Raw genomic sequence first — 22014 nt, 5'->3', positions numbered from 1 at the left:
GCCACGTGCGATCCGCCTGCACCGTGTGCGCCCCTTGGCGGCCGAGAGGCGCATCGCGGCCAAGCCGCCACCGAAACACGCCCCTTTACAAGCCACGCCCCCATATCCCGCCCCGGTGCCGCCTTTGCTCAGCTCGGCCCGCCCCCGGTTTTGGCTTGACGCAGTTTTGGCATGGCTCGGGTTCGGTTCGGGTTTGGCCCGGCTCGACTGGACTCAGCCCAGCCCAGCGCATCCCCAGACCCGCCCATTTTTCGGGCTCCGCCCCTTCCACTGACCCCGCCCCGTCCCCCTGTTCTGTCGCTTTCTGCTGCTGCCCCCTGCACTTTCCTGCTGCTCCCACGATCTCGGAGGCACGATCCCGTGCCCCTCAGCTCACTCCCAGTGAGCTCCAAGGGGCTTTCAGCCCCTGCCCCGTGCCCCCCGTCCGTCCCCCCGGCCCAGGGACAGAGTCTGGTCAGTCTGGAACGTGCTGCCAGTCCAGCGGCCATACAGAAGGCACAGCCTGGTTCACGAAATGCTTTATGACTGTGCAGTCCGCACCACAATCCTCATCTGGGCCCGGCCCAGGGGGGACAACGATCCGAAGTTACAAAAGGTTTACAAAGAGGGGTCTGAGTCTACCACAGTGGGGGATCCTGACTGCATGGGGCCAGCTGGCAGCACAGCATGGCCTCACCATCTCCTTCCCTGGAACACTGAGGCAGCAACTATCAGCATCAGCCTCAAAACTAGCATGTCCCCAAGGCAGAAAGCTCAGGCCCCAGCAGTTCTTTGGCAACTTTTTACGTTTAGCACTTTGATATTGTTCTGATAAAGTTTGTTTTTAAAAAATCAACATAAAAAAACTTATTCCCTTGCCTGAGCAGGCAACCCTTGGTACCACCCAGCTGGGCTCAATGCAGGTCCACGACCATGGTGTACTGCCCTTGGCATGAGGCGCAGCAGGGACCGCGGCCCCCTCAGGAGCTCCTCACTGCTTGGGATGCTCAGGAGTCCATCCAGCTGGTGGATCTGGAGTGTGCAGCACCACTCCTCAGTTCATGAACTGGGTATAACCCTCTGCCCCAGTGACAATGACGTCCATCCAGATGCGCATGGCTTCAGCCGAGGGTGCCACCATGTAGTAGAGTCGGTCGTGGGTCTTGACACAAAAAGTGAGCGCAGGGTTGGGGCTCTGGAGGGGAGGATGGAATCAGCACTCTGGCTCCCTCTGAGCAGCAGCAATCCCCTCCTTTTTCCCCCACAAAGCCCAGCACTGGGGTCCTGCCCTTGGTGCCCTGGACCTGGCACCATCAGGGGCCATGGACCATTCCAGGAGCATCCCTGGCACACTCTGCCCTAGTACCTCCTACCTGCGTGACAGAGGGCAACGAAGGAGAACAGGGACGCCAGCAGACACCAAAGCAGTGGCAATGCCAGGCTCTCACCTTTGCAGCACTGCGGAGGTGGTCATAGTAAACCTCTTCAATGGCTTGGAAGTAGATAACACCCTTCAGCTTTGTCTCGTGTTTATCTGCCCAAGAGAAGGAACCATTGTCAACCATGGGCGATGGCACAGGGAGGGGACACAAGGCGGCATAGGGACTCACCCACGTAGTATGAGAGGGTGCGCTTCATGCGATCAAAGACAAACCAGCGCTTCTTCCAAGATTTGATCTTCCCGCCCATCTTGACCAGGTAGCCCTTGCACATCTTCTCTGTCAGGATGATGTGGTAGCAGGTGTCAATGCTGTGGCCTGAGGACTCAATGTGCAACCGCAGGTTGAAATCCTCCTTGCGGATGGGGAGGTACCGTGTCAGGGGACGAGCCTGCAAAAGCAACATAGCCCTGCAAAGCCCACCAATGATGACAAGAACCACGTCCCCACAGTGGGAGCTGGGACATCTGTTGCAAACAGGGTGTGCCTCACTGTCCAGGCTGGGAGAGGGGGATGGAAGCCCATCTCACACCTGTGAGAATTGTTTCTCCCGCAGCTTGACCTCCTTCTCCACCAGCTTCTGTCGCCGCACAGTCTCATCCTGCAGTCGGCGTTCCAGCTGCTCCCGGCGCCAGCGCTCGTCCTCCAGCGCCTGTTGACGCAGCTCCATTTCCCGCTCCTGCCAGCACGCAGAGAGACTCAGCCCCAACAACTAGAGACCTGCTTGCCATCCAGCCATGGTGCTGGTGTCCCCACTCACCCGGGACTCCATCAGCCGCGACTTCTCCTCATTTGCCTCTTTCAGCATTTTCTCCATCTCCTCAATCTTCCCTGTCTCCATCCCGCTGGCACTGCAAGACATCCACAGCTGCTGCCCCAGCAGGAAGGACCTTGAGCCAGCATCACAGCAGCAGAGCAGGCTGTTCTCTAGCCATATCAGCTGGCCCCAGGGTTACCTGGAGATGTTGTCAGGTGAGCACGCAGAGTTATTGCCGATAGAGATGCTGGTCTCCAAGCTGTCTGAGCTCTCCAGGCTGAGTGTGTCATATGCGTGGTCCAGCTCCTCAGCCCGGGTCCCAGCACCATGGGGACGGTGGTGGTGGAGGATGGAGTGGTGCATGAGCCGGGGGAAGGCAGTGGGGAAGGGGGGCTGCCCATGCAGGGCTTCCCACTGGGACTGCGCCTCAGCAGCTGCTTTCTGCTTCAGCTCTGCGAGTCGCCTTTTCTGCTCCTCAATCACCTGCTGACCTGTGCCATAGGAAGATGACAACATCAAGTTTAATGTGCCACACTCAGTGCCACAGCATGGTGGGTGAGGGGGTAGCACAGGCAGGAGAAGAGACTACAGGCACTACTGGAGCCAGGTAGGCATGGCAGGGGAAGAGGTGGAGCTGCTGTCACAACTCTCTGGCAAGCACACCAATCTGTCTGGGCAGGAGCAGGGGGCACATGCGCCAGTTGGTAGGAACAGGCTGGGCAAAGCATTAGCAGGTTAGGGATACATAGGGTTGTCCCTAAGCAGATGTTGAGAGGCACCTGGGGTCCTGGACTTGTCATGCCACTCTTAAGTATGGCAGAAGGTGCCAGCAAACAGCCATGCTGCTGCCTCTGGGCTGCTCTAGGCAGTCCAAGTCACCCCACATCTCTACCTGGTAGATCGCCCGGCTGCAAGGGCTCTGCTGGGAGCAGCTCAGCTGAAGACGGGTCATCAGGTGGAGGGGTCAGGAGGAAAGAGATGGGGGAAAAGCAAGAGACTGTGAGAGAGGCACCGCATCCCACCGGAGCACTGCTGCTGCTGCCACCCTCAGCCAGGCTCTCTTCTCCATTGCCCAAGTGGCAGCGGGGATAGTGTCTCCCGAAGTCCCACCAACCCATAGAGCCAGGACACAGAGCCAGAGCTCACCCTTCTGCTGCAGGGCCAGCTGGCGCTTGGTCTCGATGTCCTGCAGCGTGGCCACCAGGTTGCGGGACAGGCTGCCCGCCGGGCTTGGGGGGCCCTGGGCGGGAGAGCAGGTGGTCAGCTGCAAGGATGGGGATGGGGGCTGGCACCAGGCATGTGTGAGCCATGGCCAAGATGCCTGGGTCCCCCTGGCAGCCATACCTTGGGTGAGGGGCTGCGCCCCAGCACAGAGAGGTTGAGCTGCGAGGACGAGGGGATGCCACTCTTCATCTGAGGGGTGAGGACACCAGCACCACCTTCTGTTTTTGCACGATAGACCTGAGCACAGAGACACAGAGGTGAGAGAGACATGGGGGAACTGCAGAAGTTCCCCTGGACAGATGGCTCATCTGTCAGCAGGGCTGGCCCTGCTAACCCTCCCCAGATCCTGCCCTGTTGTCGCTGCCACCCTGCAGGGGTGCAAGCAAGAGGAGGCAAAGATTGCCTGCCTTAGGTTGCATGTCTGCTCTGCCTTTGCCTGCTGTGGCACCCAGGGCACTGGCAGCACTCAGGATACAGGGTCCACAGGAACATCCCCACATTGCCCCACTTTTGCCGCAACCAGTGGCCACAAAGCCTGAGCCTTGGCAGTAGGGAGCCAGGATTACCTGGAGAGCCTTGTGAGAGGAGTGAGCTTTAGCTGGAAGTGGAGGAGGGGAAGCAGAAGGAGAGACAGAGGAAGAGGAGGTCTCAAAGGCAGCCATAACCTCCTGGTACCACTTCTCTAAATCAAGAGCTGGGAGACACACGGGGCCTCCCAACAGCTGCTGCTCCATCTGGAGAGAGAGGCTGCATGAGAAAGGATGAAGGACAAATGCAGCAAGAGGGACAGATGCACAGAGAAGAGGTTGGAGCATCCCTGCCTGTGCCTGCACCATTCCCCCAGAACTTGACGTGCAGACCCCTGGGGATCCTGCGCACTCCCTGGCTAAGTCCCAGCAGCTTTGTTCATGAGAACGTGAGAAGTGATCAAGCACAAAGACTCCCCTGTCCTGGGGTCAGTGGAGCAGCAGGCAGGACAGCCAGGGGTGTGTGGACTGTCAAGAGCCCGAGCTGCTGCTCAGCTTCATCTGCAGCTCACCCCTTCCTGTGCATCCCTATCACCTCCCAGGGAGACTGCAAGGGGCCAAAGGGAGGGAAATGGGGCACCAACCTCTGCAGAGACGAAGGGAGAAGGGAGAGATGGAAGAGGAAGAAGAGGAGGAGCACAGCCTGAGGATGAAGGAGCCGGATGGGTACAGCCCAGCAGGGAATCAGCAGGGGTGTGGAGGCTGCCCAGGATACCCAAGAGTTGCTCAATGGTCACATACTGGGCAGAGAGAAGCAGATTAAACCAGAAGAACCTCTGTGCAAGTAGGCACAGAGGAATGAGCAAGCAGGTCCAACCCCCAAAGGAAGGTTCATTGTCCTGGGAGGAAAAGCAGTTGGTGCTGCAGCCGCCTTGATGCTGGGCACCGGGTCATCCTCCTTGCTTGGGACAAGCAGCCAGGACTGCATCCAACAGACAAAGGGCCACCCTCCCACGGCTGGGTGCCCCCTCTGCTCCTGAACCCTGCCACTACATCCAGAGCAGGCAAGAAGTGCACCCCAGCAAGGAGACTGGGCAACTTGAGCCTCTGCTCCCCACTCAGCAGCAGCCAGACAAGTGTCCTAACCCCAGAGAGATGTGGGCTCCAAGCACCAGGCACATGGGGAGGCTGCATGTCCGCAGCTTCCTCACTGCCTGCTATGCAGTGGGCAACCCAAGGGAGCAAACCCGAGCATGCTCTGGGGCAGGTACCTCATCAGCTGTGGGAGGTACAGCAAGCAAGAAAGAGCGCTGAGCAGCAGCAGGGGCAGCAGCAGAAGCTTTAGTGTCCAGGCTGGGGCCGTGTGCATTACTGCAGAACCTGAAAACGTCAGACAGCCTCATGTACTCCTAGAAATCCACGGCAAGGGAGAAGAAGAGTTAGACCCATGTGCTGGCATCATGGCACTGACTGCATAGTAGGAGCAAACCTCCCTGTGGATGCATGCCTCCCCAGCCCTACCCTGCTGCCCATGGTGTCCCCAGTGTGCAGCACCATGTGAGAAACATGGTGCTCAAGCTGGACTGGGTGTGCTGGCACCCATCTTGCTCCAGCCTTCAGCACGGCATTGCTGAGTGCCTACAAGGGAAAGGGACGCCTCAGGGTCTTCCACAGTCCCTGGCCACAAGTCCTCCTCAGTGCAACAGCACTGGACGAGGCACCTCAAGCTGTGCTGAGCCAGCTTAAAATCCACTTCCTCGTCCTTTCTGAACCAAACACGCTAAAGCTGGGGACTTGCTCTTATTTTGGAAAAGCCAGGCTGGCAGGACCCTACAGGATGCTGTCAGGAGGTGCCCAGCCAGATGGCAAGCAGTGCGCAAGGGGGAAGCACAAGGATGCCTGTGTCCCACAGTGCTGCGCCAAGATTAAAACAGAGGGTAGCAGCAGGAGCTGGGATGCCCAGCAGACTCAGGAGAGCACCTGGAATCAGGGACTGAGTGTTAATGAGCACAGCTGCCAGAGAGCTATATGATAAATGCCCCGGTCACGCTGCCATGGGGCTGCCTTGCTGCCTGGGGGTGACACTCGTGCACAGAAGCAGTCTTGGCCACGGAGGGGTAAGCAAGCAAGCACATGCAGCTAGTCTCTCTAGTTAGTTACCTCTTGTGCCTTGGGGTAGGAGCAGGTGGCAGGAGAAGCTAAGGAGGCAGCTGCTGCTGGCAGGGGGCTCAGGGGCTTAGTTCCCTCCAACAGCTCATAAGGTTCTGAGATGTGGAGGGTCTCCTGTTGAAGGGTAAAGATCACGCAGACAAGGTGGGCACAGACAAAAAAGGTGACAGCAGCAGTAGTCCCACTGCAGGCAGGCACGAGGGGACTCTGCCATCCTATGCCTCTTCCCAGCAGCAGGTCAGGCAACACCGCAGCCCCCAAGGGCATCATGGTTCTGGCTCCCCATTCAGAGCCACAAGCAGGGTAATGGGGCAACTCACTTCCACCTAACAGTCCCCTGTACCAGCACCAAGACAACCCCATGCTTGCTCGCCAGCAAGGATGGGACCCCAGGCAGTGCTGTCCCATGTGCTGCTCTGTTGCATTTCCTTCCCTCCCTCCCAACTTCTGCAGCCCATGGAGAGACTTCAACCAGCTGGAAGCACCTGGCTCTGGTCAGAAGTACTTGGGAACACAGGAACCATTGCACAGCAAAGCTGGTGGTGCACAAGATGCATTCTCACTGGCGAAAGCAGCTTAGGAGAGCAGCTCTAAGCACGATAGCCCCCTCTACTCATTTACCTCTCGGAGAGCCGAAGACATTTTGGGGAAGCTCCTGCCACCTGTGACGAGCTGGTATCTCCTCTCCAGAGACATGAGCTTCTCCTTCTCCTGTGCATGGGGTGACAGGTCAGAGGCAGCTGATGGTTACTGGCATCCCATGGTCAGTCACCCCCCCCAAGCTCAGCCTGCCTGCCAGCAACTTGGCAAGAGTTGGCATGATCTTGCCCCTACCTTGAGCACTCTCAGGAACACACAGTCATGGCCTTACCTTCTGTAGGAGCTGCAGGATGCTGCTCCGCTCCCTGGCCAGGCGCTCAGCCTCCTGGGCACTCTGAAGCTGAATCTGGGCAGCCTGGGCATCCAGGGCAGCCACCCGCTCCTGGGGAGCCAACAGCAGAGATGAGCTGGCCACTGGTGAGCCATGGGATGCAGCCTGGCCATGCCAGACCTGTGGGGCATAGCCCGAACACACCGGAACTACTGCCCCCTCTACCCCTACCTTCCTGCGGGCGATGCTACGGTTGCACTCGGCCCTGCTCTGCAGGAGCTGCTGGCCCCGTGCCTCACGCTCCTCTTCAAGGTGGCTCTCCCGCTCCAGCTGCTGAAACTCCAGGTCCTCAAACAGCTTGGCCTCCATCTCCAGTGCTTCTGCCTCCTTTGAACACACAAGAGCACTGTGAGTGGATCAGTCCCACTGGATGGGCACCTCCGCATCCTGCAGGTAGGTCTCCCTGAGCTAAACCTCCTGCAATGCCTCCACATCCTACTGGTGCCAGCCAGGAACAAGAGCTTGTGGCCAAGCCTGTCCCCTGTGCCTGGTGTGGGCAGGCAGGCAGTTTTGCTTTCTGCTGGGCACCAGAAACATAAGAGATTCTGACAGGAGTATCTGCTATCAGGAGAAGGCAATGGAGGCACCCAGAACTGGCCAGGACAGAGCAGTCACCCCCATGAGATGAGCTCGTCACAGCCAGGGGCTTCACCAGCCCTTGGAGACCAGCTGCCTCTGCTGGAACCACATATGGGCTAAAACTGCCCTGACAGGTGGCAAAATACCATGTGCTGGCATAACCACCAACACGCAACACTGTGTCACCAAGCCTACAGGTGGCAAAGCTGCCACAGACAGGCTCCATGCTGGACAAACTCCTGTGTGTCCTTCCAGCCTTTGTGCACCAACAGCACATGGCAGCACTCAGCTCTGGGCCTACCCATGCTACCCTGGCAGCCATTGTACCATGCACCCACACAGATGTGTTTCAGCCTGCTCCTTGAGCTGGACAGCCAGGGCTCTTGTGGCACAGTGCTGATGTGGTTGCCTTTGAGGGCTCCCACACACAGAGACTGCTCCATCACCCCCTTGCCCACTATACACCAGAACCTCATCTAGTATGTAGGTGCCTGGCTGGAGCAGACTGTGGAAATGTGGGTTTATCTGGGTAGGCACCAGCCATGGGCTGGGGAAAGTCAGCTGCTTCCAGAAAATACCAGATAATAGGAAAAAATGCTGAGGAGTAGCAATAACATAAATCAACATCACTGTGTAAATAAACATTCTCAGGAAATAGCTGGAGGCAGCCAGATGAGGATTTAGCAGCCCCCAGGACTCCCCAGCCTGCCTTCCTTTGCAGGGCAGGGTCCATGCTCATGCCCTGCCTGGTCCTGAGGAGCTCTGCCAAGCTGGTCCCGAGAAGCTCTGCCAAGCTGGTCCCGAGAAGCTCTGCCGAGCCAGCCCCGTGCCCTGGGCCCAGGCAAGCGGCAAGCTTACCAGGACAGTGGTGCCCGGTGCCAACCGCCTCCAGCCCGGGTGCGACGCTCCCAGTGCAGCCCCAGCTGGCAGGGAAGAGCTGGCCTAAGCTGGAGCGGAGGGAGGCGGGCCATGGTCCGGGAGGGGTGGGGGGAGACACTGACCCTTCGCATCTGCTCCCGCAATTGCTCCCGCATTGACTCGGGGCACTTATCAAGGTGGCTCTTCGACTCATGGTAAAGCGCCTGGAGTTGCTCTAGCTCCTTCCTTTCAGCATCAATCTTTGCCCTTTCCTGAATCAGGGGAGAACAAGACAAAACAAAACAACACCAAAAAAAAAAAACCACCAAAAAAAAAAAAAACCAGGAAAAAAACCAAACAAAGAAACAAAAAAAAAAAAAAATAGAAAAGAAAAAAGAAAGGGAAGAAGAGAGAAAATACACTTCTCAAATGGGCGCCATGCAGAAGCTATGAGTTAGAGAGGGGCTCTGCTGAAGACAGAGGGGGCTCAGGAGAAGGAGCATCATGGCAGCTACAGGGGGATTGAGAGATCAAGAGGCACAGGAGCCAGGGCTGGGCAGTGTTAGAGGGGTCACAGCCAACCCTTGACCTCAGCTTTGTGTTTCCAAAAACAAACTTGCAGGCAGCAAAAAGATCAATGCTGACATCATGGTTAAAGTCATCCCAATCCTGCACATCACACGTATACTCTGAATAACCACTAACTGGCTTTGTTAACTGCTGCTCAGGATACTGCCAGTTAGGAACTGCCGGCCCTGAATGCAGCCTGAGGGCATGGACCACCCTCATCCATTAGAAGGAGAGGGTTGCCCATGGGGCAGCAGTGAAAACAGAAGGCTGTAGTCCAGCAAGAGATGTTCAGGCTATGATAAGTCAGCAGCAGAGCAGACACTTGCTCCTGGGGCTGGGATGAGGGGGAAAGGTCCCCAGCCCTCCCTTTCATGGCCACGGGAGCAGTAAAATGGGGCCAGCAACATGAGACTGGCATAGGGGAACCACCTCCCACAGCTCTGGCAGCACCTTACAAGGGCTCGGCACTGAGAAATGCTTGCTGCAAGGAACCCTCTGCTCCACACAGAGATGGGAGATCATGAAAAGGGCTATGAGGGGACATGCTGGCAGGGAGGCAGGGCTAGCACAGGCAGGAGCCCCAGGTGAGGAGCTGTGGATTGCCTGGGGGCTCCTGGACATGCAGAGATGTCAGAGGTGATGGCAGAGTTCTGAGCAGGCACTGTTAGTGCGAGTAGTGCAGGTGGGTTAGGAAAGCAGGCAGTTAGGTCAGCAGAGAGGTTGGGAGAGGGCTTTCCCTGCATTCCTCTCCTGTCTCTGCACTAGGCTGTCCCTGGCTACAGTAGATGCCTACATAGGGCTGGAATACCAACCCCAGAACAAACATCCCAAATGCTGTTGGAGCACCGCTGGCAGGCACCAATGGCCGCTCTGCCTGGCCACAGACACCCTGACAGCCCTGGCACCCACAGCCATGGGCCTGGCCAGACCCCAAGGGACACTGGTGCCACACCACAGTGGCACAGAGCTGCTGGTGGGACCCCGGCATAGGCTGCACGGAGACGACGGTCTCAGGCAGCAGGGAACCAGATCCCAGCAGCTCTCCTGCTGCAGAGCAGCTTGCTCAAGGCCATGCCACACTGCCTGCAAGGCTGTGGAATAGCCAGCAACCAGCACCTGGGACAAATGTGCCACACACACAGCATCACAGGTGCCTTGCAGGCAGTAACTGCACCACAGACCACATCAAGGGAAGGGAGCCAGGACCCCCTCCTAAGCCACCAAGTTAAACACCTGCAAGTGGTTTCCCAGCTACCTCCAGCAAGCTGAACACTACAGCAACAGTTGCCATCACACGGGAAGGTGCTCTAAGACGCAGCTCCCTAGCAAGGGCAGGCAATGCAAAGTGCCAAGGCCCCTACTTGGGCATTGCCCACCACAGGCAGCAGCCATCCAGAAAGCCTCACACCAGTCTCCCTGCCAGAGCAACAGGCAGCAGCTGCAGTGCTTCCTGAGCACTGGCCCTGCTGTACTCTGGCAGGGCTGTTTGACCAACCCCAGGCAGACAGACAGATTCCCCCACAACGCAAACCAGAGGGGCTGCTCCCCAAAGCCTCTGCGGAGCTCAGGGTCTGGAGAACATGTCCGCAGAGGAATGCTGCAGCGTGAGGCCTTGTGGCACTGGTTGTGAGGGCCACGGAGGGTATGGCACAGCTGGTGACAATGGGAACCTGTGACTGGGCTCACCTTGTCCCGCTCCTTACGGATGCTGGCATCCAGGCTGGAGAGCTTCTCCTGCAGCTGCTGCACTGCTTCCTGCTCCTGCCGCAGCCGCATCACCTCTGATTCCCGCTCACCCTGGAGCAGTGCTCGCTCCATCTCTGCCTAGACAGGCAAAGTAATGTCAGAATGGCTGCTCCAGCTGGATCTAGCTCATACCCTTAGGATTCAGTGCTGACTAGTGAGGGCGGCAAGCAGCAGGGGACCCAGCACTGTCCCTGACCCCTCACCTCTCGTGAGGTCTCCTGCAGCTGCTGCTCGAGCTCCTTGACACGGCCCTTCAGCTGGTCCAGGCGGCCAAGAACGCTGGCGCGCTCCTCCTCCAGCCGCTGTGCCTCCTTGGCCCGGGGGCCTGTCAGCTTCTCGTGCTGTGGAAAGGGATGGTTGGCATGGCAGAGTGCACCATGGCATGGAGCAGAACGGCACAGCTGTCCCCTTACCTCATGGTGGGTACTCTCAGTGCTGCTGCACTCCTCCTTCAGGTTCTCCTCATCTGACCTCTCCAGGCTCTCCCTCTGCTGCAGCTCTTCGACAGTATGGCCCAGAGCCGCGGCACCTCTGGGCACCCACCGGCCAGCATCTGTGTCACCAGCCAGGAGCCTATGCGTGTTGCCTGGCTCAGTGCCATCTGTCTTGGTGTACTCAGCACAGAGGTTCAAGATGGTCTCCAGGCGCTGCCGCTCCTGTGGGGAAGAATGGTCAGCAAGGTACCCATCCAGCACATGCTGTGGCAGGAGCAGAAGGAACCCTGTGCCAATGATGGCCACCAGCATAAGGGCCCACATGCAGGGATGGGTGGGTGACATTACAAAGTGCAATGCAGCTGGCTCGACCCCACACCAGAGCCAGGCACGCGATGTGCTGGGAGCTGGAGACAGACTAATTACAGGCAGCAGTGCCAGCTGCCGAGCGCCTCCGCTATTTCCAGGCAGTGACTCAGGCTGCTTGCGCCAGGCGTGAGTCAGGGCTGAGCAAACAAGGCCCTGGCAGCTTGGCCTGCTAGACTGGCAGAGACACGGCAAACCTCATCCAGGCAGATGCCGGCTCCATAAAAACTCCATGAGCCCTAAATATAGATGCAATGCCCACAGAGCCATGGCAGCACCACCACCAACAGATGGGCCCTCGCAGGGATGGACAAGATGTGTCTCCTTCATGCCTGGAGAGATGTGCTGCAGCCCTGTCTGTGTGATCCCACCCAGTCCCACGCAGTAGAGGATGACCACGGTTTTGCAAAGGCAGGGGCACCACCACTTTGGCTGGTAGCCCTGGGGCCATGCCAGCCCCACCAGATTCCACAGGCTGCTGCAAGCTGGGGGCTTTGTATTCCCAGAGAGCTGCGGAGCGCCAATGGCTGCTCCTGGCCATAATCCCCCTGGATGAGCTGGCAGCCTGGCAGCTGTGGCAAATACCCAAGAAGCAAAGGCCAGGTTTTAAAGCAGCAAATGACAAAACATATTTGCAAAGAGGGTGCCCGACACTCCAATGTGTTCCCTCCCGGCCCCAAGGCTCACCAAGCGCTCCATCTCCTGCTCCCGAACCCGCTCTTGCCGCTGCCGCCGGTGGTACTCCAGCAGTTCATCCTCGTTGTCACTGATCTCAGTGATACTATTCTTGCGCTCCCGGGACCCCACTGGCAGCCGTGGGTCCCCCAAACGCTTCCTGGGGGAGCGGGGGCTCTGGCGGGGCGAGGGCACAGCTGGGGAGCCCAGCCCATATGTTGGGCTCAGGCAAGTGCTGAAGCTGGGACGGCGCGTGGGGTTCTCTGCCAGCAGTGGGGGTGAAGGGCCACCAGCACCTTTCAGCTCTTCTGGGCCCTTGCGCCTGGCACGGGGACTGCCAGGCACCTCCCTGCCTAGCCGGGGCTGTGGGGAGGGAGTGTCAGGGGCCACCCGGGGACTGGCAGCCCGGCGTGACAAGGACGGGCTCAGGGGAGGCAGCTCCCGCATGCTCTCCATGTTCCTCCGGGCCACCCGTGGGCTCTCGGGGGGCTGCAGCCGGGCCTCTGGGACTGCCCTGCTGGTGGGCTGCCGACTAGGGGCCAGAGAGTCCCGTGGCTCCCGGAAGGGACTGGGGGGCCGTTCCTGCAGGGCCACCCGTGGCCGTGGCACCACCCTGGGTGTCAGCTGCGGGCTGCCCGCCTTCTGGTCCCCGAGCCTCTCAGCTGGCCAAGGCTCACTGGAACCTCCACCAGGCAGAGTGGGTGGCTGCACAGTGTGGTTGTAGCTGGAGGAACGAAGTGGGACGAGAGGGGGCACAGCTGGGACCTGCTCTTGGCTGCTGAGTGAAGGGCTGGTGTAGCTGCTGCTGCTGGCTGGGGAGGAGAGGGGAGAGAAGTTCTCATAGCTGGAGCACCCCGAGGCAGCCCCAGGGCTGAATGGAGGGGACAGGAGGCAGCACCCACTCCCATTCACCACAGGGGAGAGGGGGGATCGGCTGTGGGCAGGTGGCTTCTGAATGCCGGGGGATGCTGACTCGTCCAGCACCAGTGAGTCCATGATGTCCTGTAGGTCCTTCTCAATGGAGCTAACAAGGGAGCTGTGGCTGTGACACCCACGGTCTGACAGCTGGTGGCCACCATTCACCAGGGCATCGGATTCTGCAGGGAAACACCGGAGCAGGCATCAGTGTGGTGTGACTGCTGCAGACCCTGCCTGAGCTGGGCCCTACGGAGCAGCCTGGCATCATTCTTCCACACCTCCTTGCAGAGTCAGAGCTGGGTTGCAGCCCCTCTTCCCTGCACCCCGAGCTGCCTGCACTCCACTGCCACCCTTTCCCACTCCGGCTGGGGAGCTGGGCCAGGGAGGAGGCTGGAATCCCACTAGCCCCATCACCCAGGAGACAGAAACCTGAGAGCAGAGCCCAGCCACCCTCCCTGCGTCGCAGCTCCCAGCTCCACTCCCTGAAGAGCAGCTGCCTGTGCCACCCACTGGCACCCACCACTTGCCCCCGGCACACTCTGGCTTCCCAGCAAGGGGTCAGAGATGAAATAGCCAAAAGCTGCTGACCTGCAGCGCGTCTGGACCCACCGCGACGTTGCCTGCAGCCTCCCCGCACCCCTGGCCAGGGTGCCCCTGCCTGGGCTGCCCCGTCTTCCCTGCGCAGCACCGATGTGCCTGTCACTCAGGGGACGAGCGAATCACAGCAGGCGCGGAGCCCAGCCAGGACAGCGTGCCACCCAGGCTATGTCACCCCCTGGCACCCAGCAGATCCCCCACAGCAGCTGGCAGTGCCTTCATGCCTGGAGAGATATGCCACAGCCCTGTCCGTGTGATCCCACCCAGTCTTGCATGGCAGAGAGTGACCATGCAGGGCCCACACAGGATGCTGCATGGTTGCATGATGCTCCTTGGCCACAGAACCTCCCTGTGTCCCTCCTCCTGTCCCCCAGCTGCAGGCATGCTGCCTTCTCAACACACACGTGGCATGGGAAGGCGGCCAAGCTCCTCTCCCCGTGCCAGGGCGTGCTGGTTGGGGCAGGGATAAGCGCTACCAGCCCAGGGATCACTACTGGAGATTTGGACATCCCTGGGAACGGGGCACAGTTCTGGCACCTGGCCCATCGCCCCACAGACAGGCAGACACAGCAAGATAAGCTCATGAGATGAAGGACAGCAGCCAGGGAAATGGCCTTCACAGCCCCAGCACAGCCACGCCAGCACATAAACACTGCTTTCAGGCAGTCGGGGGGGCTCCGACGGGCGATGGCTCTGCCATGGCCAGGCTGGGAAGAAGTGAAAGCCGTGCCTCAGTGCCCCCACAGTCACCCTCTCTGTCGTGGCATTAGACATAAACAAATGCCAGTGCAGCTGTCGTACCATGGTGAGCTGATGGATGGCACACCTGCAGGCAGGTGTGAGCCTCACTCCTGAGTGCAACAGGACAGGGCTGGGAGAGCATTGGGCACTCGGGAAGGCTGATGGCACGAGTCATGGAGTACCTCAGCATCTGCTCCGCCACACCTGGGACAAGGGGAGGCACCTACTTGCTGGTAGCCCATAGAGAGCTGCTGGGCTTCTGCCCCCCGCTGGGATCATGCTCTTAATCCACTTGGCCTCAGCAGGGTGGTTGAAGCGGAGGAAGGTGGCCTGGCCCAGGCAGATGGTGGAACCTTGGGAGAGAAAGAGAAGGTTCAGCTGCTAGCCAGCAATATCAGAGTGGTGCCAGAGAGTGCAGGGAGGCAGTCAGGCATTGCTGGCCCTAAGATGTGCCCTCAGGAAAGGAGCGGGCTCCTGCTGTCAGCAGAGGCTTAGGGGGAGGCTGAAATCCAGGTCACTCCCCGGCAGCTGCCGGCAGCACATCTCAGGCGCAGGCACAGCTGGGGTCCCCGCTGGGGGCCGAGGGGGAGTTGGCAGCACTCCAGGGCTTGCGTGGCTGCCAGCTGCAGACAAGACAGCTCCTGTCCCTGCTTGCAAAGCGTCTCTTCTTGGCCCAAAGCAGCAGCCCTCTTGGAGCAAGGCTGCCGAACAGCCCCGAGGAGGAAGGCAACTCAGGAAGGGAAGCGGAGCCACGGACTGCCCACTGTCCATTAATCTGCTGCCCGTGGTGCTGGGGAGGCACGCGCTCGCAGCGGCGAGCATCAGGTAGCTAGAAGGCAGGGTGCTGCCGACACACCCCACTTTGAAGTGCCTGCCAGGGCCCTGGGGAGAGGCTCAGTCTGCACCAACAACCGCTTCTGAAAATCCCTCGCCAGAGGGGACGGATTTTTGGGGGCTGGGTGTCACCCTGAATTGACGGGTGTTTTTTGGAGCACCCGGCAGCCCAGCTCACAGCAAGATGAGCGAGAGGCAGTACAGATTAAATGGCATTGCGGGGGCCTGGTTCCCCTGCCTGAGCACCAGGGCGGGACGGAGTCCTGCTCACCCTGGCTCAACGAGGGCATCCTGCCTGCCAGGGGGCAATGAAGACGCCCAGCCTGGCAACGGCTTCTCCGGAGAGATGCATCACTACCTTGCGCCTTCCCCACGTGCCGGCACCAGTGAAGCCACAGGTCGCCCCGGCAAAGCAAGTAACCACCAAACTGCACCCCGAGCGTCGGCCTGACAGCCCCGCAGTTCATCCCGCTGTGCCCCTGCACAGATGCTGTCCCTGCTCTGTCGTGTCCCTGTCTGCCCCCGCGGGGTGACCCCCGCCGGCACCCCGCAACCCGCCATGGCCCTCGTTGCCTACTGTGGGGTCGGCAGGACCTGGGAGATCTCCGCGGGCCGTCGCGCTGGAGCCTTCTCCGGCAGCCACGTGGCTCCCATTGTCCCCCGCGGGGACGCCCGCGGCAGCGCCCACGCGGGTGGGTCCCCCCCTCCCCGGGAGGGACGGGGGCGGGCGCGGGGGGGCCGCAGCGCCACCGCCTGCGGGGGGCACTGGGGCTCTGTGACTCGCGGAGGAACGGGAGCGAACCCCTCGCCCGGCGCGAACACGCGTGGTCGGTAGCACCCCACTCACCTCGCCGCCGCCGCCACCGCCCGGGCAGCGCCGCACCGCCCCCGGGGAGGGGCGGGGGGCCGGGCCTCAGCCGCCCCGCCCGAGGGTCCTCCCCGGGAAACGAGACACGGGCTGTGGTGGGGCGGGGATGGCGTGGGAAGGGCCTGAGGCTTTGTCCACGCTCCCTGGGAGCGGCCGTGGGGGGCCGGCCGGATCCAAGCCCTGCAGCCACGCAGGCAGACCGGTAGTGTCCGGCAGCCATCCGTCGGGAGGACACTCGAGGTGTTTTCCTCATCTCCCTTCCCAAAGTCGGCTCAGCATCTCCGCTGTTCTTCAAAGACCGCCCGGCTCTCTCCCTTCCCACCTCACTTGATGCACACACCAAAGCCAACTCTCAAACTGTGCCATGACCTGGCAGGTTCCCACCGCACAGCACAGAGGTCAGGAGTATGCCAGCTGGGATATGCAATTACCGGATGGCTCCTCAAACACCCCAATACTCAACGGCACAACTCCACGGGCAAATGCTCCGGTGAACCCCAGCCCGTTCCTACCTTGGGTGAGGTGCATGGGCCGCTGGAGTGGCACACCGTCGATGGCGCAGGCGTTGCCACAGGGGTGCAGGGTGAGTGTCCCTCGCACGTTCTCGATGTAGCAGTGCTGGGGCGCCAGCCCGGGGCCCTGAAGGACAATGTCTGTCGCGGCTGTGCCAATGGTGGTCCTCCCTGCCAGTAGAGAGGGCGTCTCAGTGTTTCTGCCACCGGCGTGCCCGTGGAGACCCCCTGGCACTCACCTTCCTCCAGGGGCAGGAGTGTGATGGCAGTGCTGAGCCGGCCGCTGCCTAGGCTCACCAAATGCGGCTTCTCTGTTTGCACTTTCAGCCCCTTGCCCGTGTCGATCAGGTCCAGGGGGCTGTTCTGTAAGAGAAAAAGGGACGCTCACTGCTCCCGCAGCTGCAGCCCAGTCCCCTGCACTGCCCACCTGGCTGGGCTGGTCCAAAATGGCCACATAGGCAGGGTCAATGCCCAGGCACAGCCACAATGCCAGCAGGACGGTGTAGCAGCAAGACACAGGAGAGGAGGGCTCTCCTGCCTGTGCTCCCTACCCCGGGAAGCAGAGGTGAGCTGCCGCGGGAGCTGGAGATCCCTGGGGCTTGGGCTGTATCTAAGAGGATCCAAGCTGCCAGCCTCTTAGCTCAATGGGCTTTGCTGGCGATCCCGTAATAGGATTGGCTGAGACTGAGGAGGGGCTGGAGGACCGCTCCAGTGCCAGTGGTAGGGCTGGCTGCAGAGGAGGCCTCCCAGCCGGATTCCTCTGTTCCCACAGTGCAGAGGTCCTGTGATCCTGAGTGCTCACCTGGATGACAGTCTGGACTCTGTGGGTTGGGCTGGTGGGGGTCCTGCCAGATGCCTCCATGGCACCTTCTTGGAAACGTTGGATGGTACCAGACACAGGCTGCCAGAAGAAAGAGAGAATGGTAAATGACCACACTGAGCACGGCCTTTATGTACTTTTCCTGCATATCCCAGGCAGCAACCTGACCACAAACCCTAGCCATTCCAAACTAGCATTTGCCACCAAGAGGATTACTGTCCTGAGCTCCTGTCTTCACCATGTCAGCAGCTGCCTGAAGCCAGTCAGCATCCCCGCCTGTCAAGGCATGCATCCTACCTAGGCACACAACCCCATCCACCCAGGGAGACCCATGCATGTGCCAGGCATGAGGACAAGACACGGTCCCGGAAGGAGAACAGCACATGGACTCAGTTTTGGCGACATGGTGTTGGAAATGCATGCTTTAAATGCCAAGAGCTGGGGGCAGACAGCAGCTGCCAGTGGCAAAGGACACAAAAGCACAGGATCTGGCTGTCCCCACCAACACCTACCTGCCATGCATGGCACACCTGGGCACCCCTGTGCATGCCACCAGTGCCCAACTCTGGCACCCAGGCACACGCCTCTGCTCACATGCAGCCCAGCAGCAGCTCATGGTGCGTAAGCCCGGCTGAGTCCTCTGTATTCCTGCCCATGTGGCCCACAGGCCTGTGGCTGGCAGGCAGGGCCACCACCCATGGAGCAGCCATGCTGCCACACATTCTCTGCATGAGTGGGAGGCAACTCAAGAAGGAACAATTTCCGTCACCCGGCGCTCACGCCATGTCGGGATGCTGCGGGGATACTAAATTTACCGTCTGCTGCTCCCCATGTCCCTCCCTTCCGCCCTGGACTAGCTGATGGGGGCTTAACCCTTCCTGGGCAGTATAGATAGGAAGTGCTCCATCCCCATTAGGGCACGCCGGTCCTGGGGCCACCAGGAGGAGCCCCGGACTCGGCTCCCACCAGCATCGCCCACTGTCCCACCAGCCCTGCGAGGGACCTCCCCAATTGGCCAGCACTGGGCTCAGCTGCGGGGGCGAGTGAGTGGCTATTACACACTGTGGAAAAAATGAAGTGCCGGAAAACACCAGGCGTGGGATCCAGGACTGGGATGAAGCCCAGGCGTCTCCTACAACACCAAGACTGGCCACCCCACAGCAAGGGCTCCATGGGGACCACAACCACACCCACGTGAGGATTGAGGACAGCTTAGCTGGGGCAGGGGGATGCAGAGATATGGTACCCCGAGAGCAGTTCATGAGTGCTCACCAGCTGCCGAGGCAGGATCCCTGCTCTCCCTTACCTGCCACCTGGTCCTGGCGCCGAGCGGGACCCTTCGCGGTAGGGTGTCCATGTTCGCCAGGCACTGGGGTGCCGCACTTCCCAGCATCTGGAGACCCCACAGCCCAGCCAAGCCCCTGCCCCTTACTCACACCCACGTCCCGTCACAATGTTCAGGAAGGAGGAAAAGCCAGGAGGGGCCAATCTGCTGCATAGGAAGGGAGCGGGGCCAGGGTGGGATCTTGCACCAGTGTTAACCCCTTCCCAGCACAGCTGTACTGGTGAGACCTGGTGAGAACCATGGCGGGGCCCCCATCCCAGCCACTTGTGGGATTGTCTCTGGTTCTGCCCACCTCCGGCTGCCCAAATTCTCCACCCAACACCCCCCAGCCCACAGGCAGCCCTGCCTGCCCATGTGCTGGAGGGTAACCCTGGCATCCCACCACTTCCCGATGTCCCCAGTCCCGCAGCATTGCCTCCATCAGAGCCCCTCACCTGGCTCGTCAACACTCAGGGAATGCCTACCGTTACCTCAGCCCGTCCTGCAGGGGATGCAGCCCCTCTCCAGCCGGCTCTGCTGTAGGAATGCGGGGCGGGAGCGTGGCTGCCCCAGCCGGCGCCCCACTGCTAGGACAGACAAGGCGGCCTTTCTTCTCCTGCCACCGCCTGCAGAACGCGCTGCTTGTTCCCGCCGTGGGAAGCGGTGAAGACAGCAAATGCCAAGGGGTCGGGCTCGGTTACCACCAAACAGCCCACGGTCTTCCTGCACCCAGGGGCCTTCCTAATGCCGTGCAGACTGCACACAGACATGCTGCCCCACTGTGCTTCCAGGGAGCTCCTGCACCCCACTGCCCACAGGCTGCAATCTGCCTGCCTGCCCCAAGCCCATGTGGGCAGGGGTGGTCTGGGGGTCCACTCCTGCCTGACCTGCTGCTGCCCACCCAGACTCAGCCTGGGCACAGCACATCCTGACTCACCCCACTTCAGGTACCAGCAGACCCCAGAGCTGCACTGTGCGCCACTGGCCAGAAGATGGACATTCAGCCCATGCTTGTGAAGGAGCGCAGCATGGCAGGCCATGCCATGCAGTGTCAGCCATGCTGGGATGCAGCAGCAGCATGTCAGAGGCAGGCACATGGCACCCCCTTGCATGGCCTCTCATCCCCACTTGTGGCTGGCTGGGTGAGTCATGGAAGGAAGCCTGAGTGACTGAGCTAATGGGTGCACACAGTGGAGCGTTGCAGCCTCCAGCCAACTTGGCTGCCTGTTTGCTCCCCATCTGCTAATGCACTTAGGGTGCGCTCACCCCTTCCCACACCCTCAGCCCTGGTAAACAACCGGCTCTTCGGCCAGCAGCTCAGAAGGGGGAGCCTGTCTCCTGCACAAGAGGCGAGTGAGGGGCCTGCTCCTGGCCACTGCCTCCTGGCCTGGGGCTGACAGCTGAGCAGGGGAGACTCAGCCAGCCCTATCTCACCCGGACGAGGGATGGTGGGGGCCGCATGCCGGTTGCTGGGACAACGCCATGATCCTGGCAATAACACCACCATAAATCAGCCACCAGACAGCTCCAGCGGGAGCCGAGGAATCCTGGCCACACCCGCTGATTTCATCGCTCCCGGGAAGTGCTCCGGCCGAGGCCTTGCTGGCATCAGGCTTCAGGCTCTCCACAGACTGGTGGATGCTCACCATGTGCTCAGGTCGGGAAGGGTGTGCTGCCCTGCCTACTGCACCCAGCACTCCCCGAGGCGAGCCATCTCCAGGGGCCTGTGAGCCATACATAGACCCAACCACTGCTGCAGCTCAAGCATTGACCCCAACATCAGCCTGTGCCTCTGGACACCATAGCATAGATAGGCACAAGCTCCAGACCCTTCACAAGACTGCACAATGGAGAACTGCTCCTCAAAATGCTGTCGTATCAAATGACAATTTCTCACCTGCAGGCCAGAGGTTCAGCTCAATAAGGAGCATCTGCAACTCCCACTAATGACATCTTGGAGACCATGACTCACGATGGGTTTGGTGGGTCTTGAATCCAGCCCCTGGCAGGAAACCGTCACCCAACCCTTTGTTTGCTGGGAGAGGGGTGGGATGAACCTCACCTCTTCAAATCAGGCATTGATCACTCTCCTCTTTCTGGCTCCCAGCAAGGACCCCTTGCTATGCAGTCCTGTGGCTCCATCCCTCTGCACAGCACCCTGCCCTGCTGCCCCCACACGTACCAACATATGGCATCCCACAGCAAACCCAAATGTACGAGGAGTTACCAAAAAAGTACCTGGCCGTGCTGTCTTGTTACTGCCTGTGGTGCTCAGCTGGGGAACCTGCCCCCTGCAGCCCCTGCCTAATGCTCAGAGAGGGCTGGGGGCTTGCAGGGCAGCTGGAGGAGTGGGAGAGACAGTGGGCCTTCAGCACAGCAGCTGGACCTTCTAGGACTGCCAAATTCCTCTGGCTTTCTGACAGCAGCTGAAGGGGCTGTGGCAGGAGTGTGGCAGGAAGCTAGAGTAAACAAGGTCCAGCCACGGAGCAGCATTCAGCCAGGCCAGTACTGTTCCCAGGCTCCCCAAGAAGTGTCAGAGACAGCAGGGGTGGCCTTAGGCCAAGCACCAACTCCTCTTGTGACTGGCCATGAGCTGCAGCAGAATTTGAGGATGGGAGAACCTTGTCTGGCCACCTTCCCCCACCAAGCTGTTCTCAGGGCTCCCACACCAACAAACCCACCACTGGCATGGACCACTGGATCAGGACCCAGCTCCCAGCCCACCCACACACCACCAAAACATTGTGCAATGGTTTGTTTTATGGCTGTGTTTTTCCTACTTCCCTGTCTGCAGCTCCTTCCTTGCACCCCTCCTAGGGCGCCCCAGGGAGCAGGGAGCCCCAACATGTCCCACACCTGGCCCCAACACGGGCCAAGGCAGCTGAGCCCCTTCCTGTAGCCCCCACCATATCCCAAAGCTGCCCCTGAAGCACTTGGGGGTCCTTGAGGTACAGGACACGCTGACCCCAGCCCCACAGGCTCCCCAAGGGCAGTGGTCGCCTGGGGCACAAATAGGAGGCTGGTCCCACCCTTGCCAGCGGTTGCTCACCTTCACTCCCCTGCTCCGACAGCCCTCCCGGGCTCTGCCGCCACTCTGCTGTCCACCACTGCCTGCCTCGGCGTGTCCCCGCCCCAACGGGTGTCAGCACGTCCCGCCCCCAAGTGGCCAGGGGTGACCAGTCCTGGCTCCGGAAGGACCTCACGAC

At 60.3% G+C, this 22014-nt stretch overlaps 1 protein-coding gene across 19 annotated transcripts; it reads right to left on the bottom strand.

Moving 5' to 3' along the window:
• Nucleotides 1-502: 502 nt before the first annotated feature.
• On the bottom strand, nt 503-21950 carry PHLDB1 (pleckstrin homology like domain family B member 1). 19 transcript variants are annotated; one of them, XM_085081845.1, is made up of 26 exons: nt 21858-21950; nt 17467-17565; nt 16904-17027; nt 16665-16835; nt 14678-14803; nt 12207-13291; nt 11133-11375; nt 10923-11060; nt 10660-10797; nt 8547-8675; nt 7138-7293; nt 6907-7017; nt 6657-6746; nt 6027-6149; nt 5138-5275; nt 4511-4666; nt 3966-4133; nt 3520-3636; nt 3322-3439; nt 3068-3112; nt 2375-2666; nt 2179-2269; nt 1951-2097; nt 1590-1809; nt 1428-1513; nt 503-1174 (listed from the first exon to the last, which is right to left on the bottom strand). In XM_085081845.1, exons 2-26 carry the CDS (start codon nt 17524-17526, stop codon nt 1034-1036), a joined length of 4413 nt encoding a protein of 1470 aa, XP_084937971.1. In that variant the 5' UTR covers nt 17527-17565; nt 21858-21950; the 3' UTR covers nt 503-1033. The 19 variants fall into 19 exon arrangements, with proteins under 19 accessions (XP_084937971.1, XP_084937972.1, XP_084937970.1 ...); XM_085081846.1 differs by lacking the exon at nt 21858-21950 and adding an exon at nt 19264-19533; XM_085081844.1 differs by lacking the exon at nt 21858-21950 and adding an exon at nt 19294-19533.
• Nucleotides 21951-22014: the final 64 nt, after the last annotated feature.

Source organism: Lichenostomus cassidix, chromosome 24 (genome assembly GCF_008360975.1).
Source record: "Lichenostomus cassidix isolate B80296 chromosome 24, HeHo_3.0, whole genome shotgun sequence".
NCBI lineage: Eukaryota > Metazoa > Chordata > Aves > Passeriformes > Meliphagidae > Lichenostomus > Lichenostomus cassidix.
The sequence above is the reverse complement of the archived record's forward strand: the minus strand, read 5'-3'. Positions and strand labels throughout refer to the sequence as shown.